Consider the following 27033-nt stretch of genomic DNA (forward strand, 5'->3'; position numbering starts at 1 on the left):
AAAACATCTGCGAACTATTTCAAACTTCGAATTTTATGTTGCAAACCAGCTGAACATCACACACAGTATTATTTCTAGTGTATAACCACAGAAAGTCTGTGGTGAAAGTGATAGTGGGCTATTTCCTGTATAGGTTCATTCTTTTATCTGCACAATCAGCAGCATTCAAATCTTTAGACTATACATGTTGGCAGAATTGACTGTAGCTATTTATCTTCTTATCTCACCTTTCACATAATGACAAATCTCTAAAGGGTGATTTTGCTTAATTAGGTAGACTATTTCAATCTGTGTTGTGTTCTACAATATGCCCATGCATCTTAATTCCTAATTACAATTTGAAAAGGCTCTAGTGAAATTACCATGGTTAGTATATTGAGTTTAATACAGACTCAAGCATACAAAGAAACTCTTAGAAATTACGAATCCTACTATTGTTCAGGAATTGGCTCATGAATATTAAATAGATTATACTCGCGTTTTTTCCTGAGCGTTCAGTCACGCAGTCGAATTAATATTAATGAGCCCAGTTAATACGCCAGTTGACAGGCTATCACCTAGCGACGTCTGCCTTTCGCCAAATCACTCAGGGCTAACTTTAGTGGCAGAACGTCACGTTGCGTAAATAATATTCATGAGCCAAGCATTCGCCGTAGTAGGAATTGTGAATTCGTATTCAAGACTGGCAGATTCACTTCCAGGTGCTAGGAGACACGCGGTCCACTCACAATTCAACACGAACTGCGTTCGGCCTGATAAATGCGCATGCGCAGCAGCACCGTCCTCTCTGTTTCCTGCGCACATTGCCACGTTATTAGCGGCAGACACAAAATTCAAGCGACACTTCAGACAGTTAAAGGTGAAAGAAGACCCGCCGCGCTAACAATTTCTCCGGTTTCCATCACGGTATTATTAATAGTTGGCACGTTTGGAGGTGATCCGAGATGCTGAAGTTGTTGATTGTGTGCGCACTAGCCGCTATGAGTGCGGCTGATATCGCCGAGGAGGAGGACGTGCTCGTACTGAAGAAAAGTAACTTCGAGGAGGCGCTCAAAACATACCCAAATATCCTTGTTGAGTTTTGTAAGTAGTCGCCAACTTTGTTTGAATTGTCGTTGCTATGTTCATGTCGATAGCTTGTGCATGAGGAAAATGCAAAACGAAACCAACTCTCAGTGAAATCGGAGTTGTTTTTTTATTCTTAACCTTGATTTGCTGCAGCAGTACTTAATCTCTTGCAATCATACCTCAAGTAACAGACGTGTGCTAACCAAATCTTAATGATAATATAAAACCGTAAAGTAAGAACGCAATTTTGAAAGCGTTCAGAGAAGTGATTCCAATATAACGTTAATGATTTGAAGGCATCTTTGCCACTCGCCCCAAAACTCTCGTATTTTGACAGCAAAAGTACACTGAATCCCTTTACGAATAATGCATTAGATTCAAATTGGTAGATTTGTAAGTACGTATTCAGGAAGATAGCAGCCTTGGAACAGTAGCTCTGAGTTTCTTTCGTGTTGAAAATAATAAATGCATTGATTTGCACTTTCACTTGTTTTTTCGACTTTCGATTTCCTACTGCTTTGTTTTTCGTTGTCGCCACTTTATGCAAATGAGATGCAGTATGTTATGGGCACGCATGAATGAGTTTTCAACCTGAAACGACTTCTCAAACTTGTGTGTAACCGGGCTCCTAGGTTAGTTTATCTGCGCTTTACCGGGCTAAATTCATTGGGCGCTCTCAAAGTATATCCTGGTACAGGGACGTGATAGACTCTCGAGTTGCCCAATCACTAGCCTCCACGAGTGTTTCGTCATAATGAGATGCGTGACGGCGAGGAATATGGGCCGGACTTTCCAGCGGCCCCGCGCTAGGTTGACGTGTACATCAGAAAAATAACTTTTGTTCCACATTGAATTTATGGTATTTAAAAACGCTTATCATGTAATGAGAGCGTAAATTGTACAGTATTTCATTAGTGTTTTATTTGATAAAAGAGTGAAGGGGTATTTGATGCATTTTTAAAAAAAAAAATTTATAACGTTGAACTTTGGTCTTGACTTTAATCTTCCTCAACACGTCATATCTCACATCATGGCATGTTATTAGAGTAATAAGTTTGGCCTACTTATTTAGTTTATCCAGTTTTACTGGGTTTGAACACTGGAATAAACCTACATTCTTTTTATTCTTGTATACCACTAACACATTAATTCAAACAAATTACTGCTAATGTGGTTTGTGAGTAATAAATGTAAAATCACTAACATGCAGTGATAGTAAATGTCAGTATTATTGAATTTAACCATTTTTTGCTAATTGCAGATGCACCATGGTGTGGGCACTGCAAGGCCCTGGCCCCTGAATATGCCAAAGCAGCTGGTATGCTGAAAGCTGAAGGCTCAGACATCAGACTCGCAAAAGTGGATGCAACGGAGGAATCAGAGCTCGCTCAGGAGTTTGGTGTTCGTGGATATCCCACCATCAAGTTCTTCAAGGGAGGAGAGAAGGAGAACCCCAAGGAGTATTCTGGTGAGGGATATCAGCCACAATTTTCCTTCATAATATCCATGGTCTGTCTTTGTGTATGGACTACTAGACTGGCATCAGCTTTTGACCTATACTTTTGTTAAAAAAAAGATTTCAAATGGTTTCAAAATCATTAATGAGATTTGTTCAAAACCAGTAAGTGTACAAACAGTTCTAACAGGTTTGTTTTGGTTGGAATCGCTGAAGTGTAACTGAGGTGTATTGATGCCATCTTATACTGTAAACCATAATTCAGTTTAGACAGGTCAGTGGTCTGCATACCATGAATGTGAGCGCTAACTGCTGAAGACGTGCATGTCATTCTGTACGTGGAAGCCCTGAGTTCCAGCCTGTTTGTAGAAGGCCCCTCCCCCTTTCCTTCAACGTGCAGTTCCTCACGTTGCCTGTGGTCTGGTTGCTGTAGGCTGCTCCCCATGGCTGTGTTTATTACTGTCTTACTCGTGCAGACCAGACCTGCCTCAGCAAATGCAAGTTCCATGACTTTCAGATGTCAAAAAAAAAAAAAAAAAAAAGGTAACACCCACTTTTTGGATTCCTTGTGGGATTTACAGAAAGCAAAATTCCAGAATGTTTAATCTTTGTCTTATCTGGAGTCCTCGATGGAAGGACTCTATCAGGGCGTCTGAATCAGGTGATGTCATAAGAACTCTGGCTTGATCAAAAGCTGAACCAGAGTGTAATTGTTGACGTGTCACATCAGTAGTTCCTGCTGTAAGCTGTGGTGCTTGCTTGCTCAATCATTTAAAAAACGCATAATTAAGACTACCTTTGAAACTGACATGTCATTCACATCGACAACATGTCGGTCCTGCCCCAGTGGTCATAAATGGGTGAGGATGCATGAAAGGAATGCTTTAGTTATGTTTACTCTGTATTTATTGGCTTTATATAATTTTTTTATTTTTTTAATTAACAGCGCATTATTTCTGTAGCTCAAAAAGTAGAACTGGGGATTAGCACGTGTTCATTTCCAAATGAATGCATGAACTGATGAAATGTATGCCTGAAATGCAGTGCAAGGAGCTTTGAAAAATAATAATAATGTGCCAAATGTAAATGTAGCACTTCTCCTATAGTTGCTATGCCACTTTTTTCTATACATGTACAAGAGTTTGCTTGATACCACCAGGTTCCTTTGTCTCACTATGACATGCTCATGCTCCTCTGTCTGCAGCTGGCCGACAGGCGGATGACATCGTCAACTGGCTGAAAAAGCGAACTGGCCCTGCAGCTACTACTTTAACTGATGTGTCACAGACAGAGTCTCTTATTGCTGATAATGAGGTTGCAGTCATTGGGTTCTTTAAGGTAAATGCCATTCTTTTCTTCAGCTAGTTAAGTTTTGGTGGGGTTTTTTCCAATTTTATTTTTTCGGTCTCTGTGCAGGATGTTGAATCAGAAGATGCCAAAGTCTTCATTAAAACCGCAGAGGCTGTGGATGACATCCCCTTTGGCGTCACCTCAGATGATGCAGTCTTTTCAAAGTTTGAAGTGGCCAAGGACGGTGTTGTTCTTTTTAAGAAGGTACACATTCTCTACTTTGTAACTCTGCTGACTAAATTTCAGAGAACTTATTATTAATATTTGTTTATAACTTTATATTAATGCATAGTAGCTAGGGGTGTGACACGATCTTATGGCTCGTTTCCACTGAGCGGTACAGGTCAGTACAGTACAATATGGTACGATTTGGGACCAAACACCCTGTTTGTGTTTCCACCGCCAATAGTACCCTTACTTGATGGGCATGGTGTATGCCAGAAAGTAGCGATCCCCGATAAAGCGCGACAATAAGCACAACTCTGCCTCTTTTTGTTAAATGTCAGTTTTAATGAATAATAGCCATTATAAAAGTACACTGAACAAAATTATAAACGCAACACTTGTTTCTGCCCCCATTTTTCATGAGCTGAACTCAAAGATCTAAGACTTTTTCTATGTACACAAAAGGCCAATTTCTCTCAAATGTTGTTCACAAATCTGTGTTGGTGAGCACTTCTCCTTTGCCGAGATACTTCATCCTCCTCACAAGGTCAGTCAGTATCTGGTGGGACCACCATTTACCTCACGCAGTGCAACACATCTCCTTCACATAGTTGATCAGGTTGTTGATTGTGGCCTGTGGAATGTTGGTCCAACATGAGGTGATGGTCGTGGATGAATGGCACAACAATGGGCCTCAGGATCTCGTCACGGTATCTCTGTGCATTCAAAATGCCATCAATAAAATGCACCTGTGTTTGTCCATAACATACACCTGCCCATACCGTAACCCCACCGCCACCATGGGCCACTCGATCCACAATGTTGACATCAGCAAACCGCTCACCCACACAATGCCATACACGCTGGCTACCATCTGCCCTGTACAGTGAAAACCGGGATTCATCTGTGAAGAGAACACCTCTCCAAAGAGCCAGTCGAATGTGAGCATTTGCCCGCCAAGTCGGTTACGACGACGAACTGCTGTCAGGTTGAGACCCCGATGAGGACGACGAGCATGCAGATGAGCTTCCCTGAGACGGTTTCTGACAGTTTGTGCAGAAATTCTTTGGTTATGCAAACCGATTGTTTGCAGCAGCTGTCCGGGTGGCTGGTCTCAGATGATCTTGGAGGTGAAGATGCTGGATGTGGAGGTCCTGGGCTGGTGTGGTTACACGTGGTCTGCGGTTGTGAGGCCGGTTGGATGTACTGCAAAATTCTCTGAAACGCCTTTGGAGACGGCTTATGGTAGAGAAATGAACATTCAGTTCACGGGCAACAGCTCTGGTGGACATTCCTGCAGTCAGCATGCCAATTGCACACTCCCTCAAAACTTGTGACATCTGTGGCATTGTGCTGTGTGAGAAAACTGCACCATTTTAGAGTGGCCTTTTATTGTGGCCAGCCTAAGGCACACCTGTGCAATAATCATGCTGTCTAATCAGCATCTTGATATGCCACACCTGTGAGGTGGATAGAGTATCTCGGCAAAGAAGTGCTCACAGATTTAGACAGATTTGTGAACAATATTTGAGAGAAATAGGCCTTTTGTGTACATAGAAAAGGTCTTAGATCTTTGAGTTCAGCTCATGAAAAATGGGGGCAAAAACAAAAGTGTTGCGTTTATAATTTTCAGTGTATAAGTACAAAGTATAAGAGGCTTATATACAGGGTGTCCGTGGGTCCTTAAGTCTTAATGTCTTAAATTCCGATTCATTCAGCGTAAACGACGATTGATATTGGATAGTGTATTTCTGGTATCAAGGTCGCGCTGTTGAGGCTCACGCTGCCTGTATCTTTATGAGAGACGTCTAAACACATGAGCATAACAACAAACATAAAGAAACTCAGAAGAAACGCACTGAGGTATAAATTCAAAATGCTTAGTTTATTCATAATGATGTAGTTAAGTGACATACCATGACAAGGGGGCTATTTTGCGGAATATTTCACGATTGCAAATGTCACATTGATTTTAGTTCAATAAACAAGTAGTAGTTATGTTACTTACTTTTTAGATGCAACATTTTTAGTTGGTGAAATGGAACAAAACAGTAATAGTTCCAAACAAAGATCAGCACATTCTCCAAGCAACACTGGGCGGTGTTTTGTTACTGAATGATTCAGCGTTTTGAACCGCCACCTACTGGTGCACCCACCCCCCTCCCACTTTTCTTATTTGTATATCCAAAAATGTATTTAAAATATTCAACTCATAACAATTTTTGCAGGGTAAATTTTAATCTGACTGGTAACAACCCTATAGTGTATATTGAATTTGATTTAATTGTAGTAATTTGACATGAAAGATGCATACATTTAAAAAGGCCTTTTGTAATGGCAAATAAAATATGCAGATTTAAGTATGTAAACGCTGATAGAATGCTGATGAAAATAATGCTTCAGAATAAATTGTTTACACCACCACAATCTCGGTGATTCAGTACTTTTGTGGGGATATTTTGTATGAAATATTGTCTGCTGATATGAAAAGTTAACGTTATATCATTGATGTAAAAAGAAAACAATATCACTGCTGTCAAATGATATTTATTACAAACGCATCAAATATTACATAAGAGTATCTAATGTGTTTTCATTACAGGTTTAGGTCTTAAATTTCATTTAAGGTGGTATTAAAAAGGTCTTAAGTCTTAAATTTAACTTGTTCATGTCTGCAGAAACCCTGTATATAAGAGGAAATAAAGACAAAAGCAAACAATTCAGTCAAACTTATGCTACAAAGTCAGCGCTGTACTACTGTAAAGTTCAAAATAAATATATAAAGTTAAACATAACCTTGTGCTAAGCCAAAATATATGACCAGGAACAATTAATAGATTTATGATACCACGAATGCCTGTTTAATGTACCCAAAACGATTTGTGTATCATGTTTAATCACTACAGAGACATCAGAGCCAGCGGCAAATGTCGGAAGGACTAGCCGAGCTAAGGCTGCTCTGGGCGGATACATGAGCACTGAATGCCTGGAGCTCCAAAATCGGCATGGCAAATTTTCAAATGGGCGCCATCTTTATAAATAAACCTCAGATTTGACTTAAACATCTACATTCTCATCTGAAAAACTCAATAACAGTAACAGTAATATTTTGAAACATATGTGGGTTTTTGGGCAATGATGTTTCACAAGTCCACAAGAACAGAAAAGAACACGCATTGAGAGATGTCTATTGTCTGTGTGAAAATGTGTATTTTATGAGTCACCCTTTTGGCACCCTTTGCTGTGCTAGGTACCCCAACGGAAGGGTACCAGAAAAGTGGTTTGGTATGCTTCGCTATTTTGGTACCATTCACAACTTCTGACAATGGAAACGGACATAATTGTGTACCGCACTGTACTGAACCGTACTACTCTGTGGAAACGAGCCATAATAGCATAAGGTATAGCATAAGTATCTGCCAATACCAAGTTTTCCTATAGGAATGTCTGTTTGGTGAACACTTCAGTTATTAAAATCAATCCAGTGTATAAAGTTGTGCAGAGAGCAAATTAAATAAATGTATGTTTATGTATATTTGTTAAAAGATACACTCTCTCTTTGTGTGTATATATACACGCAGATGTATGTTACAATGGTAGACATTGTAAACTGGCTTTGTGGTCACCATTATGAATATTGGTGTTATAATATTCTTATAATAACTTATAATATAAGTTTTATATTAGATGTACAGTAAGCAGAATAAATGCAAGATAAGGTTAGAAAGAATGAAGCTTGCGGTGTCAGAATGCCAGTCAAGTCTGAATTGAGACTCAACCCATAGCGCGTTATGACAACGATGTCTCAGTCTGACGGTAGATAAGTAAATCATTGAGTGATTTGTTACAAACGTGGAAATTAACAAGGGTGGATAGTTAGTCGCAAATATTAAACGTGTTTAAAATCTTTGAGAAGACCACTTGCAACGACTGGTTCTTGAATTTTAAGATCATAATCCTTAGACACCACATACTATACAACTTTTTCTGCCGACTGCAAACAGCGACAGAGCCCAACTGAAAGAGACCTGGTCCAACTGGACCAGGTCTCCGCCTCAGTCGTCCATCCCAAATTACATTCATAATCAGCCTGACAGTCGTGTAGTGTGTTCTCAGCTTTAACATCAGGCTCTCGAGAGACCATTTAGATAATGAAATCCATAAGAGTCCATCATTTTTCCTCAAAGTCCTCAGTTCAGCCACGGTAACATGATCCTGCTGCACCTATGATGGTCTCATCTGGCAACTCTGCTGTTGCTATTATTGGTCTTTGCTCGGCCATGCAATGAATTTGGTTTTCTGGTTCTTACTGGTTGAAACGGACAGCAGAGCTCCCCCTTGACCTTTTGAATGCATTAGGTAATGCTCTCATTTATCAGGGTTAGTGAATCATTGTCAACCCATTAATACATTTTGTGTGGCTTCCTAGAAAACAAACTGGTAATTTCGTAGAGGGCTGGCCATTTAGACATTTTACATTGCTTATAAAAGCCCCGTTCACACCAGTGGACAATATTGTTTGTTTGTTCGAAGCACATACTCGTCTGCCGCTTTAAATTCTTGAGCTCGTTACAGCAGGATGGATTCTGATTGGGTGTCAATATTTGTATCATTCATCAGCTGGAAAAAATCATGAGAATTATTCCAAAGATATCGTTTCTCTGTGCCTTTATTTTATTACTTTATGTGCCGCTATTGCTGTGGTGTGGACTCTGCTATTCTTTGATATTGAGAACAATTTTTAGAACTTTCTTTATCGTTATCTTTTTTATAGTTATTGTCCTTGGTGTGCACGGGTCTTAAGAGTTGAGCACCACATCAGTGAATTTAAGGGATTGTTCACAAAATGAAAACTCAGTTGAAATTGTCTACTGAAATGTACTCTCAAGTTGTTGCAAACATGTATGAATCTTTCTTCTGTTAAACAGTCAAAGAGCCAAGCCAGCGAAACGTTTGTCCAACCGTCATGTAAAATTAGTAGACTGATTACGTATTTGCATCATTGCTTAGGAGTCCTCTTGATGTCACCTGAAAAGCAGAATCAAATAAACATGCACTATAGTTCAAAAGAAACGATATACACTACCATTCAAATGTTTGGGGTCAGTACTTGTTGTGGTGGTGTTTGTTTTTTTTATTTTATTTTTTTTTTTATAAATATCAAGCAGCACAACTGTTTCCAACACTGATAAAACGCCATATTAGAATGATTTCTGAAGGATCATGTGACACTGAAGACCGTAGTAATAGCTGATGAAAATTTAGCCCCCACAGGAATTTAAATTATATTTTAAAGTGTTAAAATGGCAATGGTAATATTACAATTTAAAATAACGGTTTTCTATTTTATTATTGCTGTTTTTACTGTATTTGTGATTCAAATAAATGCAGCCTTAATGAGCATAAGACACTGCTTAAAGTATTCAGTGGTTCTTCGTTCAGAAAATGTATGTGCAATAATTAGCAATAGGACACAGTACTCCTGAGCTAGATGAGCTCCACACGAAGATGAGGTCTTGTGGTAATTCAGACACATGAATCTTTGATCAGATCACAGGCACTACGTCTTCATGCATGTTGCTGACATGGTGAATTTTAATGCAGTTGTATTTTGAGATGAGTTCTGCTGTGAAAATCATTTGCTGATTGAATATTCACTGATTGGCCTTCCATTTCCCTGCCCAACTCTTTAATCTTATTAGAAATCCATAGGGTTCCCATGGTCAGAGAGAAAAAATAAATATATAAAATCCTGAAACTGTAAAGTCTTTTCTGTGAAGACAAAATCTACGTTCTCTATAGAAATCGGCCTACAATAATTCTTTCTTTCAGCAGGGTGGAAGGATGTGCTTTAAATGTATAATCAACAATGGACTAAACTTCTCGTTGACCCCTGTCACTAAAGAGGCTTTGGGGTTGCTGTGTCTTAGTGCCCAGACACACACACTGAGGCAGTAGGGACAATGAATTTCATTCCAGAATGCAGCTGCTCTCTTTATGTGTGCTATTAATGCCCACTGTATGTGTCGAATCTAGAATATCCGCTGCCCTGTGGCCAACAACTGGTGCAGTCACGTTTCTATGCTTGAGGGATGCATAGTTCCCTAGTTAACACTCAATTACAGTGAATTTTGTTTCTATGGACACAGAGAGAGTGAGAGAGATTACCTCTTAACTTTTCTGTCTTGCTGTTTCGTTTATTTTTCAGTTTGATGAGGGTCGCAATACATTCGATGGAGAGCTCAGCAAAGAAAAGCTACTGACCTTCATCAAATCCAACCAACTTCCCCTGGTCATTGAGTTTACAGAGCAGGTACACTTTAGCCACACTTGTCTCTTGTATATTGACATTACAGATGTCTGGTTGACCTGTTGCATGCAGACCCAGTTGGCCTATTTAGATTTTCATTGAAAAAATTGATTGCACTTTTGCCATATTGTGGAGGGAACAATAGATTCTGAGACTCTTATTTCTCGTCTACAGACTGCTCCAAAAATCTTTGGAGGTGAAATCAAGTCCCACATCCTAATGTTTGTGCCCAAAACAGCCAAAGACTTCCAGGATAAGATGGACCAATTTAAGAAGGCATCTGAGGGCTTCAAAGGCAAAGTGAGTGGTGGCGTTTTTTTTTTTTTAATATATAATTTATTTTTTTTTAACTATTAAACTGTCTGTATGTTTTGCTGAATACATTGGCGTTTAACCTAATTCTTTCTCCACAGATTCTCTTCATCTTTATTGACAGTGACGTGGATGATAATCAGCGAATTCTGGAGTTCTTTGGTCTTAAGAAGGAAGAGTGCCCAGCAATCCGCCTCATTACCCTAGAGGAAGAGATGACCAAATACAAACCAGAAACCTCAGAAATTACAGCAGAGAACATCGTCACCTTCTGCACAGCCTTCACAGAGGGAAAACTCAAGGTGACTGAAGTTTGTTTGGGTTTCAGGTTTAAATGTCTGTGATGTAAATGAAGAAATTAGTCTTTATGGTATATTTAGTAGTTACTTAAAATTGGCACTTAAATGAAAATGTGTTCTGTCTTTTTGGAATGATTGTTTTGTGTGTTGAATGATTGTGATGTCTTTCAGCCTCATTTGATGAGTCAGGACATTCCTGATGACTGGGATAAGAACCCTGTCAAGGTCCTGGTGGGCAAAAACTTTGAAGAGGTTGCCTTCGACCCCGCCAAGAATGTCTTTATAGAGTTTTGTACGTATTTTTTCTATATAAAAATGTCTTCGCTTAGATGCAAGTTCTGTAGTCATGAATCTTGTTTGTCCTTCCATGTCTGAGCACTTGGTTTGAGAGATCACTTTGCATGGCATATTGCCTGATTTATTTTAAAAGCAGGATCTCTTGATTGCCCCTCCTCCTAATAGCCTTGCATTGTAAACACAAGATTCCTGTATCTGTCCAAAAGCTAATCCTGGCACAGGCACCCACAGGATACTTGCTTGGAGCGCTCTCCTTCCTATATACTCTTAAACTTGCTATAATAGGATAGAGCGAGAAATGCTGAGATCAATTTGGCTCTAAAGATATTTAAAGCAAGCTGCTTCCCAAACTAGCATGTCTGAGGAAAGTGGCTTTTTTTTTTTTTTTTTTATACACATGGCTATGACTGACTTTCTAATAAATGACATGGGTCTTGAAGGGTAGAAGGGAGTTATATTTCATGTCATTGAGGGCATTAGAGTGGTTGTTAAAATTGGGTTATGTGAAATGAGTTTTGGATTTCCAAAATGTTTGGACAATGGGTAGATTGCATCATACATGCAGCTGTCAGTAACCAGTGCCAGAGTGACTCTGAAAACCCATCTGCTTTTATCCCACATTTTAGTCCCATTGTCTGTCCTGTATTTCTCAGTACCCTGAAACCATTATAGGTCCTGCATATCCCTGTTCCTGTACTCCTTGCAAGCCCATTAGCCAACTTGATATTTCATGTCATAACATTATCACTAGTATCAATAAGTACATGTGCCTTTGCAGTTATAATCAAGCTCCAGTGGGGTTTTGTATAGTCACGCTATGTCTGTCCAAGCAAACATGAGACAATGTTATATCTTTTTTTTATTTTATTTATTTATTTTTTTTTTTGTAGGATTATATCCATGTTGCACATCACTTCTGTCTTGCAGAGCATGCGCAACAGCTGCTAGAACAATTGTAGTCTAATCCATTTACTCAAACATGATTTTCAACACAAAAGAATATATTTGTAACCCATATGCAAATCCAGTGGTTTTATCCAATTAAATAGTTCATTTACGGTCTAATTTTTGTCTGTTTATCATACGAAGTGATCCTAATGCTTCAGAAGTCTTGAATTAAATCACTGGAGGTGTATAGATTAATATGTTAGTTCGACTTGGACTAGTACAGTTTCAGTCAGGCTGCAGTGTTTTTTAAAAGGATAAATTGCTGTTATCTGACTTAAATCAAACTTTTAAAGTGTGTGTGTAAATTTTCCTTTAGTAAGAACCAATTATTTTGAATTCCATTTGGTTTTCCTTTATCCAGATGCCCCATGGTGTGGTCACTGTAAACAGCTGGCCCCCATCTGGGATCAGTTGGGTGAGAAATTCAAAGACAACGCAAACATTGTTGTGGCCAAGATGGACTCCACAGCCAATGAGATTGAAGCTGTCAAAGTGCATAGCTTCCCCACGCTCAAGTTCTTCCCTGCTGGTGATGACCGGAAGGTAAGGCCTCGAGATAATTTTGCTTCTGTTTTACAAAGTGTATTTTTAGCATGATGTAATGTGAATTATTAAAAAAAAAAAAAAACTAAGGAACTGCAGTGGTCAGATAATCTCATACATACAGACTATGCGTGTACCATATCTCTACCATATTCATATATTTACTACTTTGTGATTTAAGCATCAATGCCAAAACCTATGGAGTTGTTTCAATATCAACTTTGATAAATCGGATGTTAAGTTCAAATGAGAACTTAAGTCCCCGTATGGTATTTTGTTACTTAAAGTTTCAGTTATTGTTTCAGTATTGGTGCTTATAAACAAAAGGTTTAATATCATTATTTGTCACTAACATAAATATCATTTTTACTGAATGCATTAGGCTGAACTTTTTAAACCAATTAATCAGAATGGCAGTGAGTAATTGAGTGAGTTTTTGCCTTCATCAGTCAGCCCCAATATTCTTGAGATACATACATATATACACGCACACTTTTATTTTTTTATACAAGATGTTAATAATGCACTAGGCCAGCGGTTCCCAATTCCAGTCCTTGTCCAACTCATCCCCCCCGGCTCATAACCAGCTCAGTAGAAGAGAGCTACGTGCATGAACTGTTCCGATTGATATGATCCCTACACAGTGTTCATTGCTACCTACTGCCTGAGCAGGAGAGATCCGTTGAAGTTTACTTCACTTCGGAACATTCATTCATAGAATTGCGCTGCACTGCTGCTTGCAGCATCTTCACACAGACGAGGGTGACATCATATATCTCTGTAAATAAATATAATTTAAATTCACATCTTGCACACTTTAATACCCTTTGATCGGAACACATACACTCGTTTTGAACTGAAATCATAGCGGAATATCTGGTGAGAGCCACTTCGCAGGGCACTTACCGTCAAATGGAACAAACGTCGTACGTGATAAGAGATGCGTACGGAATATGCAGAGCAGGGGGGCACGAGGACTGGAATTGGGAGCCACTGTCCTAGGCCTTTTTATTCTGGATTGATATTGGTCTCAACTCTTCTGTATGGGAGAAAGCAACAGAGGATGCCTCTTTCTCCCTGTTGTTCTAAGTATTTGTGGTGGTGGTTGTTTTAGCTAGTATCATAGATGAGAGCTCATTCATAAATATCAATGAAGTTTAGTAAATATCATTTATGTGCATTTTTGGCGGAAATGTTTTTAATAATACTTGAGTTCATCCATCAGTACAGTTGGATCATCGCCTGATGTTAGTAGATGGTATATTACTATTTACACTCATGTCAGGATGCTAATGTCTTCATTCTCATTTAAATATGTGGTTTTATACCCCCCCCCCCTCTTTTTTTTTTTTTTTTCTCTCTCTCCTCCTTCACTTGGATGCTGCCCTGGCAAAGCAATTTGCTGCTGATAATTAGTCAACAGATTTAGAAATGCTCCGATATAGTTTGCCTCACAACACGTGCAAAGGAAACGAGATACTCCCGACCAAGTGAATTCACCCCTTGTCTAGACCCTGAGAGCTCTAGAGGTGCTGCATGGATCTAATTCTAGAATTAAAACCTTTTATTCAGTTCTCCGCTTCATCAAAAGATACTTTGGACATGGGTGTGGATTTTCATAAGTTACTTGATAAGATAATTCTTGGCTAGAGCCAAGTTTTGCAAGGTCACCCAGCTTTGACCAACACCATAAACAAGTTACTAAGATGCCTTAATACGTTTTCCTGCCTTTCTTGCAAACAAATGCAAAAATAATTATATTATTTTTTATTTTTTGCATTAAATGATTTCTTTTTTCCCTTGTCTGCCCCCCTTTCTTTAGGTAATTGACTACAATGGTGAGAGAACGCTAGATGGATTCACAAAGTTTTTGGAGAGTGGAGGAAAAGAAGGTGGGGCACCAGCAGGAGATGATGATGAAGAATCTGATGTATGTATAATTTGGTTGCGGTTTAATTTTCTTCAATTGTTTGGTTTAACTTCATTGAATTGTTACTTGTTCATACCATAAGTATACCATACCATAATTTCAATTGAAAATCTGGTAGCTTTGGCGACAGAGAAATCTGTTTCTGCTTAGTTTATTTCAGTAATTAAACTTTTGGAAGTGTTATGCATGTGCACATAAATTTAATTAATTTTTTTTTAAATGATAAAAATAAAAGAGTGACCTAAAGCTGACACTTCGCCAATCATTTGCATAAAGTTGTTTGTAAGCTTTGAGTTTGCTTATGGAGCTGCAGTTGTTTGCTGTCTGTCTCACGGGCATTCCTGGCTCTGGTCGTCCTCCTGCAGGGGGTAAAAGACCCTGCTGCAAATCTGTCAGAAAGGCACTTGCCAAGAGCCTGTGATGCAGAGTCCATTAAAGTGGCCTAGTTTCTCCATCAACCTTTAAAGTTTTGGCTTAATTCAGGGAGATGTTTGTTTGTTTGCAAGCATTTACAATAATTAATTTTTCAGTTAATATTTCAGATTCTTGATGCTGATTTTTCTTAATTTCTGACACTCAAATGACGTGTCTTAAAAAAATAACTGCCTACTGCATGACCCTTTGCTTCTGAAGATTCAGAAGGTGGAAAATAAACCCTTTTTATCATTAGGGCATAATCAGTAGTTCTTTTTGTTACTGCTTGAGTGTTATTGCCAACAGCTTCATCTGCACCAATTAATATTAATCCATAAAGTATGCAAGTGATTAGAACTGTTCCTGGAGTGAATGTTCTCTAGAAATGTTTCCTTGCTCACATTGTAGTCTGGGCTACTGAAATGGAGCCGTCCTTCCTTGAGTCTCTCCTTTAAATATTTGAAAAGCAGACCTCACAGAAAGGTTCACATCAAGCTTTTAAGTTAGCATGGGGTGGGTGTTCCTCCCTAAATACAGAGAGCATATCCAGACTGTAAAAAGTCTGTCTGCCTTATCTATTTGCACAATTTATTGCATTTAACAATCGGTTGTCAAAATGGTGAAAAATTTTAAAACACTGCATAGTCTTCACTGTATGAATTGAATATGCATTGATGCTATTAAAGCTTCTAAAATTCAGTTGAGTAACCTTGATGGCACAGACAGCACTAAAGACGGACCAAATGCATGGATACACATCTGATTTCTTTCCCAGCTTTTTGTTCACTTAAGAGACAACTGACTGTCTTCATGTAAATACTTGCCAAAATGGACATTTTGTGTATATTTGACTGAGACGGAGCGAAACAACATCGATGAGCAAAGTACACTTAGAGTTTCAGGTGCGTGCTTAAACGGAGTGCGCATGCAGAAAGCACCTGGGGTAGGAAAGAAATGGCGTGCAGCACAATGATCACCCTTTCATAATCGTTGGAAGCCAAAATTGAAACTAAAACTAAAATTTGATTAATTGCACAGCCCTACTACTAGCTTGCATTGAATTGTTTTGGAGTCACATAATTGAGACACACGAGATAATTTGGTCAGGCAGCACTGCCATCTAATAGTCAGTCAGTTCTGTAGTTTTAATATTAAGCGTGTTCGACTTCAAGCAGTGTTGCACAGACCGATTGGTGCATGACATCACCTATTATATACCTATACATAAAATCACAATCTCTACAATTAGCTTAAAAGGTAGATTGTGACATGACGATTGATCGCAATATGCTAACTTACAGGTGGGTGATCTTACAATTTTATAAGCAAACACTAGTAAGGGTTGTCAATTACTAAATGCCACTAGTCAAGTTAAAACTACCAGTATTTCAAGTGAAATGGGTTTACTAGTTGAGAATTTATTTTTTCCCCGCTGTCTTGCTGGCTTCACTGATCTCCAGATGATATGAGACCAGTGGCCTATTTTTGGTTCATTCTAAACCATTTGGCTCAAAGATTCTGGAGTTTATCACATTGTTTAGGTACAATCCAGTACCACAGAAATCCATCCAGAGGAATGCTTCTAGGAAGCTTAAATTTAGAACCCTATCATTGCCACTAATGCCCAACACAACTGTTATAGCTGTTTACCTTCCATTTCCCCCTCCCCACCACTTACCACCACCACTGACAGGACTAAGTCAGTCAACACTAGCTAGTCCGCACGTCCCAGCTATGAGGAAAGGACTCGTGTTAACACCAGCAGTGTTCGGTTGCAGAATCCTTTCCTCATAGCTGGGACTATCTCCACCCCTGTGAACTCATGTCGGTTGCACTTGTTTTGCTGCAGGGATTACTGGCATGTTTGTGGCAGGGCAGATTTGTTTTGATGAATTGAAGTCATGCTAGTACACATGGCCTTCTGGTAGGGATGACCGTGATTGTGCTTAAACATTTGTTTCGGTGGGCAAATATCCAAGATGTTGACATTTCACAAATGTTTTTACATGCATTCTTTTTATAATACCTTACTCTTTCCACAGGGTCTGGATCTTGATGATGTAGAGGAGGGTGATTCAGATGTGGAAGACGGACACGATGAGTTATAAGAGTCCGGAGGAAAAGGCGAGACAAACCCCTTCACCACCTCCACTTTAAACCTCCCTGTCTGTGAACACTAAAGCTTTTCCTAACTAATCCAACAGCCACCGGGCGTTACAGGGTCTTCTTTCAGCCAGTTGTCATTACCAGTCCAGCCCAACCATCTTCAGCCTAGAGAAGTGCCTCTCTGCCCACAACAACTTTATCTTTTTGAAGTTCTACTGTACAGTTTATTTTTTGCATTAAAATGTATTAGGTTTTTAGGTTTAATTCTAATGGTAATCTGTTGAACTGCTCTTTATACCTGCCCACTACCTCCTTTTGTGATCCGGGGGCTCAGTGTTAAGATTTTGCAGTATAATGCTGGAAATACTCTCCTGATGAAGGACGGGGACAGCCAGATATTCTGCCTTAATTCTGTGATATGAATGAGTGGACATTTCAGGGCAGAGGGGCTATATGTCACTTCACCTTTGGGCGAAATAAAATTACAATAATGGGCTGCTATTACAGTGAGAACAAAACTTAGCAGAGACCAAACTGAGGTACCTTCAGTGTTTCATTAGTCAATCCACATTTTCTTATTCCTTTTCCAAATTAGCACCTGCTACTGAATTATTTTTAAAGATGTAAAAGTGGAGAACTTGTTTTATTTAATTTTATTTCAATTATTTTCTTTTTTTATAATCTTCCATACTGAAGGGCCCAGAAACAGCACTTTTGTTGAATTACCTGGGGCAGAGTTGGCCCTCTCAACTTTCTGGTCATCTGGGAGGATGATTTGAAACCTTGTTTTGCACTTCATTCAGTGCCATCAGAGATTCCATATCAGTTACTGAAATGAAGATTGATCATCTTGTAAGGACAATAACTCTCCCATACCCTTCCTGCTTTCCATCACTTTAGTGGAAGATTCCTTCCACCTGGAGGTGTAATGCCAGTTGACGACGTCTGAGTGGTCAGTGTGACGGGGAGGAGAAAGTGTGCTTGTAACCAACTTAATCTTATCCCCTTATGCCAGAGTTCAGGGTTGTGCGTGTGCGATTTGGTTAACCCTCATGTTGTCTTTCTTTATTTTTCTAGGAGCGGTGAATTTCAGGGGTGATGTTTAAAGAAAGGGAGGGTTTAGGAATTCAATTGGGAGGGATTTGTCAACATGTTTGAGACAAAGCATTCCATTGCATTGAAATTGATAACGTAAACTGGTGGCCAAATAAACAACAAAATGGTAATAAATGTGTTTGTGTTTTATTTGACGACTTTCTATTTGAACCCTCTAGTGCTCTTTGGTCACTTGAATTTTTTTTAATTTTTAAAAACACAGATTCATCGGAATTGTACGAAACTTGGTGACTTATGGCATTTGGGAAGTGAACACAAAAAAATTGAGGGCTTGATTTGAGCAGGTTAAGTGGTCGTAAAAAAAGAAAATGGTCCCGCTTGTGGTCTTTGGTCAAAAATGGTCGACCATAGTAAATGAATGGGAAATTGACAAACACAAATTCTGCAAAGTTTTGTGTGCAATCTACAAAGCTGCCATAATGCTGAAAAAAGTACACAGCAATGGTGGGGTGAAACTCCAAAACACCAAGAGTGCAAAACCAACACATCCATACACACTTATACACACATACTTATGAACTGGTGTTACTGTAACACAGCAAATATGTAAAATAAAAGCAATGGTTCAACTACAATGCAGTAAAAAAAATGGACGGCAAGGAAGGGGTTACACTCTAAAACATCAAGAGTGCAAAACGGACACAGCCACATCCACTCACAGACACATAATTATACACATTCAAATTAATTGATATGGCTCTAGCCATATCAATAGTTGTCAAGCTAAAATAAAGAACAACAACAAAAGTTATGCAGCCAATGAAAAGAATGGGTTCTTGGATATAGAATTTCAAAATGACTGAAATTACTGCCTTGTCATCCCACAATGCTATTATGTGACTTTAAAACTGATCAATTCTTTGAACTGCTTGACATCAATTGCCATTGAAAGCTCTCCTAAGAGCTGCATTAACATGTTGGCCAAATAAACAGTTTATGGGTTTGGAATGACATGAGGGTTTATTTATTTATTTATTTTTATTTTTTTGAGGTGAGAATTCCATGTTTCACTGGGTTTTTACCATTTCAAATACCTTATACTCTGTGTTATACCCAGAACATGGAGAAACTTCTGGAACTGTTTGTAGGGGCTGAGTAATACTAGTAATATAAAATAGAAAGTCAGGTAGACTTAAAGCCGAAAACACTGTAAGGCCTGCTGTCAGGAATCATGACATATTAATGTGATTAAACAGTCATCTGCAAATAGAGCAAGAGCATCTTTTTGCTGGCAGCCAACTTAAAGATAAAGAGCCAGGCTGTTTATTCAAGTGTTATTTTAAACTTCTAATTGTGACCGTCAACATGTCCTTGCCTTCACGTTTGCCAGGCTGTACCTATAAACCATTTTTAAACCCCATTCACTGTGTTCTAGAAATTACTGTTGGCTTCCCTGCTGTGTGGCAACAGGAGCTGAGGTGGGGGAATTTATCTGAAGAGGAGGAGGAAAGGCCTGTGGTGAGTGAAAACAATCTGAGGTTACGAATCTCATTGCTAAGTTGGCTGAGAATTGTAGGGGTGTGACTCCAGATCACATCCACTCGTCTTCCAATTCAGTCATCTGAGCTATGAGACGACAGTCTCTTAATATAGTCTAGTGGGGGGTATATATAGGGTACACATAGAGCCCTGACTTCAGATCAACTTCTGAACGACTGTCTAGGAAGGTGCTCTACATCAAGACAGGAACAAACAACCAGACAGACTGAGAATCTGCAGTCATCAAGACTTCTGGAAAAGAAGAAATTCTGAAGACCTCTGATTGTGCTGAACCTTTTAGCCACATTGAGAATTAGTGGAGAATTTCTCATCCAATCTTTGGAACAAGAACATTAAAGAATGATGAAGTACTATCAGTGTCCAGTCACCCAGACCATGCGCTATGAGGGGTGCAATCCAAATGCCACTAGACCAGTGTCATGCTTTCATTCACAGCCTTCTATCAAACCTGTTCGCAATGTTCACTTTCCCAACGACATAGTCTTTCAGGATTATGTCCGTCAAGGAGAGCTGGAGAGAATTGGACGCTTCATTAGAACCAGAAGAGTGAGTCTGGACACCATCTACCATTCAGGTAGGAAAATCAACTACTTGTGTACTTAACTGATTCAGCTATGGAAAGAAAATCTATGCTCAGTCTCAACTATATACCCTGCGTGCAAGTAATTAAAATGCAGTTATGCATTTCCTCATCGCTAATAAAGGCAGTTTATCCTAATAATTAGCAATGCCATTTTTGTCTAGTTAGCTCTGACTGTTTGATAATATAATCCAAAGTGTCTCAAGTTTTAATCTACTGATAATTGAGCTGTCTGAGCCTGTCCTTTAACATGAACTCCTTGCTAATTGTCCAGGCATGGCAGCCATTCATGAAGCAGTCCTATCTGGAAACCTGGAGTGTGTGAAGCTTCTGGTAAAATTTGGGGCTGACATCACCCAGAGGGATGAGGATGGATGGACTCCCCTCCATATGGCATGTAGTGATGGCTTTCCAGAAATAGCTAAGTAAGAAAATGTCTTAATTGAATGTATTATTTGGACTTTGGTAAACACTAATCAGAACTGGACATTTAATAGATTATTACTATTTCTAAGTCTGTAGTTGTGATTTTCTAGCTTTTTTACTCGTTTGCTATCAAAGAAACCATGAAAGTCAAAGTATTTCATCAATGAAGCCTTATAAAATAGAAAAAGAAAGTAGAGCATTTACCAGCTCTATTCTTTGTCCATCAAAATGTGCATGATTAGTTAAACCAAATTTGTCAAGAATCGGGTCAAAGATTTAAAGTTTTTTCTTTGTGTTTTAGGTACTTGCTTTCTTTGGGTGCAGACACTGAAGCTGAAAATGACTGTGGGGAGAAGCCTGCTGACCTTATTGACCCAGACAGCAAAGAGCTGCTTGAACTCTTCAGGGTCGGTGGTGCCTGAACTTGCCTGACACTGAAGTTCTGATTGCTCTCATCTGTTATAGCAGTTGCCACATTAAAAGGATGAAACCAGTAAAGGAGTGGAACAGCCATTATGTATGCAGTGGAGCTGGTAGTTGAGACACCTTGACAGAGTGTCTGGTTATAATTATCTGGTCCCGTGCATTTGGACCAAATACAGTGATTAGGATGTGAGTTGCACTTGCCTCCACAAGAAGGAACTGTTCCAATGTAGATGATGTTCTTGCTGTAAGCAAATGACAGTCACAACAGCTTTTCTGTCAATGTGTTCTAGTTAACGCTTTCTGTTTTAAAACATGATTTTTAAGTAGCAGATCAATGCAGTAAAGTGAGAGTTTAATAAATAGCTCACTGTGATTGTATGTGATTTTTTTATTATTTATTTTTTATAAAAAATGAAATTGTACAGAAAGTCTTAATTTTATATATGTATGGATTAAATGTTTTTATACCTAAATATACATAAAAACAAAACAAAAAAACAATGCTGTCTGTTTTATTGTGGCTGTTGTCTGTGTCCATAGCTACACAATATACATAAAATAATAATGCATTAATCTTCAGGATTAGTAGTAAATCCCAATTTTATATGTACATAATTAAAATAAACATTTGGTTGATGGTATTAAAGTTAAACGTATGTAAAATATCTAGGGGTTGATATCTGCAATATCACAATTTTTTATAGTTCTGTGACTGTCCAAGGAAGATTGCTTTTAAACATTATCCTTCTTCCCGCACATATGTATTATTTGAAACAATGAAAATATATTATCTAGTAACAAATTGCTTTATTTGTGTTATGGCTGTTTAAATAATCATTTTCCTACTATTGCATTCAATGGATTATTATTAGATTATTAGATAAATAACGTACTAACTTCTTTATTAGAAATGTTCTTTCTTCAGGAAGTCCCTCTAAAGCACAATCTAAATGGAGGATCTGTTATCCAAACTCTGAATTGAAAAACTTATGGACCTTTCCTCACAGACTTTTTATTACAAAGTAAAATTAAAGAACTCCATTTCAAAGTAGTTAATAGATAATACCTTTGTAATTTAATCTTGAGCAGGATTTCTGAGAATATATCTTCATTGTGTTCATTTTGTAATATTGATGAAGAATCTATTCTACATCTGTTTTATCATTGCCCATTCTCCAAGTCTTTTTGGTCAGAATTTACCATGTTAATTTTTGCAGTAACAATGACAATGAAAAATTATTATTATTATTATTATTATTTTGGTCAGATTTTCATTCTAAGGACATTCATTTTGAACATATTGTATTATTGCTTTGTCTTCATGGGTAAATTTCACCTTCATTGTAAACCTAATACATTGGCTTCAGACTGACAAATGTATTATGCAAATTAACTTTTTTATTTTTATTTTGGTATCCTAGCACTGTTTATTTGCAGCTATTCAATGTAAAACCAAACATTTGTATGCCAGTGTTATTGAATGTCATATTCTATATATCTATATAACGCATAATGTTTCTGAAAGTAATGTGGAATGTGAAAATCCTTCTGAAAGGCACGAACGTGGTTGACAGTTGACCGTGGAAGTGCTCTGCTGAACGAATCGCGAATGTGCTGTACTGTGGGAAGTCGTTTACGCGAATCGGTTCTTTTGAAACACGTGATAACCGGATCAATAAACCGATTCAGTGATTCTTCTACGGTTACATACGTGACTCAGCTTATAGAAAACAGTCAGCATTTTAAGTACTACATTTACTTGACCCATTAATTTTTTTTTAATGGTTACTTACTGGGAATACACTCATTGGATTTAAGCTCTTTTAGGAGTCAGACATGTCTGCAAGACAGTCCCCGGTTAAATTAAGCTAAATTTCACAATAGTGCACACTGGTCCATCTATTTCACATAAAGAAGTGACATCGTAGTATGTTGATGGCGAACCGATGTTTGTGATTCATTGAAAAGATCCGATTCAAAAGAATGATTCGTTCTCCAATCTGACATCACTGATTGTGCTAGACACAACTGAACACAGCGGTGTACGTTGCTTTGATAATTGTTTTTTTTTTTTTGGCTGGGACAAAGGATTTCAACGCCACTTTGTAAGTCTCGAATGCGCAAAAGTTTTAGTCACATTAATCGTAATATATTAGTTACGTTAAATCGATACCTGTTTTAAGCATCGGGTTCTGTTGTGTTTTGCCGAGGGTTAACGTTACTGTTATTTGACGTTAGCTTGCCAAGCTAGCCGGATATCAGTGGCGAAAATATTATGTTATGGGAAAATATGAAAACACATTTGCTATTTGAATGATATATTAGTGAAATTAGCAAATTGGTGTTTGTGAGACTGACCATAAATCTGAGCTTGGCGTAGTTTAATACTGAGCTAGTTTGCTGTCATAGTTTGAACTACAGCTTGAATTAAAAAATGTAACGTTATATATAATAATACATTTAAAAATACTTATATATAAATTAGCTGGCAGCACGTAAAATGCTTTAAGAATAGACTCTAAAAAAAATAGGCTCTAAAAGCTGTTCCTACAATTTTTAGCCGGTTTTATTCAGATTTTAGCCCGCCTCTTTTTGTGCTTTTGACACTTCCTAGATAGCACACAAATAACCAGGGAATTGACTCCGTGTTGCCCATTTAACAATATAATCTTTCACAGTGGGCCTGTCACTTAAGTGTGTTAAATTTGATTTAATAATAGTCAACTGTTGCGTAGGGATTTTGACAGTGTTGTGGGCAGCTCTCCACCTTTAAAAATGGTTCAGAATTACAAGCAGACGTCTGGAGCCTGTTCCCCAACAAACACTGAGGAACTACTCACACCAGCACATGAGGAAAATGTGCGATTCATTCACTACAGTAAGCTGCCTCATGAGAAATCTTTTCAAATCTCAGAGACCCATAAAAAATATCCTGTTTGTAAGAGAAGTGTATATTTTGGGGGAATTAGTTTTCTATAACATTAACTCTTCTTCCAACAGCTTGGCAGCGTGTCATGAGAGAAATGCAGACTTGCCAGGGAAGTGAAAACAATAACCAGGGACCTCAGAAGTATGTGGAGAGGATGCCAAACCCTGCACTAAGCTGTACGTTCAACTACGTTAGTTTATTTGTCCTGAGGATTGTATTTTGTTGTTGAAGGAACATAGAGTGATAAATAATAACTATTGGTTAAAATATTTGGCTGTTTGAACAGCTGTATCTCAGCCCTTATCTTGCCAGTGATGAATGAAAACTGAATACAGTTTTATATTTTTTGATCCTTTTCCTAGACTCATCTGAAATATGATTTCGAAAATGCATGCATGCTCTCTAACTGTTTGTTTCTGCTCTTCAGCTTTTACACCAGTGGACTTGAATGATGTGAAAAGGAAAAACACACAAGACTCCAAAAAGTCTTCATGAAACAATTGGATTTATCCAGCATAAAGACTAATACAGCACAGATCTCATGCCTGGTGCACTGATGTTATTCAGGCCTTTATTTGCCGATCCCTGATATTTTTTTTAATTATCAGTGTTGTTCACTGATAACTTTGTCCTGTGTTTAAGGACAAAGTGCTGCTTTAAAAATGTTTTTAGAATTTCCATTGATTTTCATATAGAGTGCTGCAGTGATGATGTGTTTTTGTAGGCAACAAATGCCTGGATTTATTCACTGGCTTTTGAATTATTGCAGAAAACAAGCTCTGTGGCCAATACAAATATTATTATTATTATTATTATTACAAGTTTTGTTTATAGTGATCATTATCACAAATGAGCACAACTTAGATGTAGAGTAGATTTCCTGATCAGTGTGATGTTTAATGACCCAGAAATCCTCCTTTAGCCATTTTGTTGGCTCTTTTTTTTTTCTCAAGACAAATAGATTTTTTTTTAAAATGCATGGGGGTATTACTGATGTATTTTATGTTGTAGAAAAAAGCTTGTTCCTGTGTTACCTTATTTCAGGCATTTGCCAAAAACCCATTCAGAATAATGGGAATCAGAAATTCCAACTCGTTTCTGGGATTTGGCCTAGAATATGTCATCCCTACAGCACTCTATTTATGCTAATGTAAACTAGCATACATGTCAAAAAGCATGTCTTTTTGATGTATGATTTTTAAGTCAGACCAACAAAATAATTTATTTAACTAAACAAAATGAATTTTTTTTTTTTACTATTTTCCAGTAGAGTTATTCCATGTTGCAAGAAAACGGAAAAGATTGGAGTAAGATTTGCTCATAGGTAACCTACTGAAACTTATGTCTAGAGGTTTGTTGAAATTTCTTGTATGTGAATAAATTCAAGGAAGGGCCAATCATATCTAGTTGTCTGTGATTGAGGGTAGCATTTAGGGAAATGTGCTATACATTTAAATGTATGCTTTTAAAACATTTTAATCATTTATTTTTTTAGTTTATTTAGGCTTACAATTTGAATTTGCCATTTTTATGATTTGCAAATACGAAAATTTGGTACTTTTTTTTTTTTATAAATGTTGGTTGTGGGGCAATTTGAGTCAATGGTTCAACTGTCCTGCAACCTCTGGTATATAACACTCTCTGGTATGTAAAATATTATTTTCATGTAGCACCTTTCCTCCCAATAATGAATATGTTGTTTCTGAAAACATTGTTTGCACATATAAACATACAATGTTTATTGAAATAATATTTGAATTCTATTTTTTATTCTTTTGCCTGGTTCCTTTAACAAGCATTAAAACTCACTGTCCACAAATTTGCATGATTACTTTTGGTTTTACTAATGTAAAAAATGGTTCTCAAATATTAAAACGCACTAAATACCATCTATTTGGTTTACAGTTGTCTGCAAGAAAGGTACAGCACAAAGATTTGGAATAGATCAATGCATTATTGAATTATCACTGTGTGCATAACGCTAATGTTTTCACTTGGAAATAGTTAACCCATCCTGGGCAAGGATGTGCCAATGCCACTTTTTTGAAAGTCATATTTCATTATATACAAGCTCTATTTCAGTTTCTCTAATTGTTCAATATTGCTTTTGCTGCATTGGTTTATCTCAATACCTGTACCAGTTGTACAACTGGTAACCAATTCATCTTACTCCACTCTTTCCAACCATTGCATAAACCACATAATAAATGGTTTACTCATATAGCATGTTGTTTATGCAACTTAATATAATATAGTTGGTAGTTTATTAATATCTGCGCTATATCAGAATTTAAGTTTTTTTTTTGTTGTAAATAATGATTTAGTATATACTTAGTAATAAGATCCACTGTGGTGCCTTTGTTATTAATTATTTTATTATTTCAGGAATGATTTTAATTAAGAATTACCATACGGCTTACAGACAATCAGGGCAAATAAATTAATTCTCAATTGTGGACAAATATGCATGTTACATTTTAAAGTCAACTCCATCTGTTAACAAAGAATGGTTGACTATTATCCCAAAATAATTAATGAAGGTAAAAGAGAGTTGATTAAATTTAATAAAAAAGAAAAATATTTTAAATTGTGGGAATTTCATGTCAAGTTATTTAAGATATGCACAAATGCATACCATTGTAAGTGTCCTGTGACATTCTGTACTGTGTTCATAATTTAAAATGACTGTTCGTTGGACTGCAAAATGCAATTATTTTATCAGTGATATCAGCTTCTTTGTACAAAACCATACCATGTGTTTTTAAAAATGTTTTCATTTTGTGGGATATTTAATCACAAAATTCTACATTTGTAGGATGTAAAATATACCATTGTACAATAAACAAACAAAAGAATCG

At 37.6% G+C, this 27033-nt stretch overlaps 3 protein-coding genes across 3 annotated transcripts; all 3 read left to right on the forward strand.

Moving 5' to 3' along the window:
- Positions 1-613: 613 nt before the first annotated feature.
- Positions 614-19265, forward strand: p4hb (prolyl 4-hydroxylase, beta polypeptide). Its single transcript, XM_058778990.1, has 11 exons — positions 614-1083; positions 2330-2536; positions 3729-3862; positions 3941-4078; positions 10248-10352; positions 10524-10649; positions 10763-10963; positions 11132-11252; positions 12567-12748; positions 14571-14678; positions 17135-19265. The coding sequence occupies exons 1-11, from the start codon at positions 945-947 to the stop codon at positions 17198-17200; spliced, it is 1527 nt and encodes a 508-aa protein (XP_058634973.1). The 5' UTR covers positions 614-944; the 3' UTR covers positions 17201-19265.
- A 566-nt stretch (positions 19266-19831) lies between these two features.
- ppp1r27b (protein phosphatase 1, regulatory subunit 27b) lies at positions 19832-21729 on the forward strand. The gene is made up of 3 exons (XM_058778991.1): positions 19832-20388; positions 20669-20819; positions 21122-21729. The coding sequence occupies exons 1-3, from the start codon at positions 20154-20156 to the stop codon at positions 21240-21242; spliced, it is 507 nt and encodes a 168-aa protein (XP_058634974.1). The 5' UTR covers positions 19832-20153; the 3' UTR covers positions 21243-21729.
- A 1462-nt stretch (positions 21730-23191) lies between these two features.
- Positions 23192-27032, forward strand: LOC131542763 (mapk-regulated corepressor-interacting protein 1-like). Its single transcript, XM_058779744.1, has 4 exons — positions 23192-23351; positions 23982-24124; positions 24247-24351; positions 24603-27032. Exons 2-4 carry the CDS (start codon positions 24022-24024, stop codon positions 24668-24670), a joined length of 276 nt encoding a protein of 91 aa, XP_058635727.1. The 5' UTR covers positions 23192-23351; positions 23982-24021; the 3' UTR covers positions 24671-27032.
- Position 27033: the final 1 nt, after the last annotated feature.

Source organism: Onychostoma macrolepis, chromosome 06 (assembly GCF_012432095.1).
Source record: "Onychostoma macrolepis isolate SWU-2019 chromosome 06, ASM1243209v1, whole genome shotgun sequence".
NCBI lineage: Eukaryota > Metazoa > Chordata > Actinopteri > Cypriniformes > Cyprinidae > Onychostoma > Onychostoma macrolepis.

Bases quoted from the DNA above. Each gene is read 5' to 3' on its own strand.
- p4hb (XM_058778990.1), top strand. From the start codon at position 945: ATGCTGAAGTTGTTGATTGTGTGCGCACTAGCCGCTATGAGTGCGGCT. The intron at 10,964-11,131 runs GTGACTGAAGTT...GATGTCTTTCAG, and splicing joins TCACAGAGGGAAAACTCAAG to CCTCATTTGATGAGTCAGGA. The intron at 14,679-17,134 runs GTATGTATAATT...CTCTTTCCACAG, and splicing joins ATGATGATGAAGAATCTGAT to GGTCTGGATCTTGATGATGT.
- ppp1r27b (XM_058778991.1), top strand. From the start codon at position 20,154: ATGATGAAGTACTATCAGTGTCCAGTCACCCAGACCATGCGCTATGAG. The intron at 20,389-20,668 runs GTAGGAAAATCA...CTAATTGTCCAG, and splicing joins GGACACCATCTACCATTCAG to GCATGGCAGCCATTCATGAA. The intron at 20,820-21,121 runs GTAAGAAAATGT...TTTGTGTTTTAG, and splicing joins GGCTTTCCAGAAATAGCTAA to GTACTTGCTTTCTTTGGGTG.
- LOC131542763 (XM_058779744.1), top strand. From the start codon at position 24,022: ATGGTTCAGAATTACAAGCAGACGTCTGGAGCCTGTTCCCCAACAAAC. The intron at 24,125-24,246 runs GTAAGCTGCCTC...TTCTTCCAACAG, and splicing joins TGTGCGATTCATTCACTACA to CTTGGCAGCGTGTCATGAGA. The intron at 24,352-24,602 runs GTACGTTCAACT...TCTGCTCTTCAG, and splicing joins GCCAAACCCTGCACTAAGCT to CTTTTACACCAGTGGACTTG.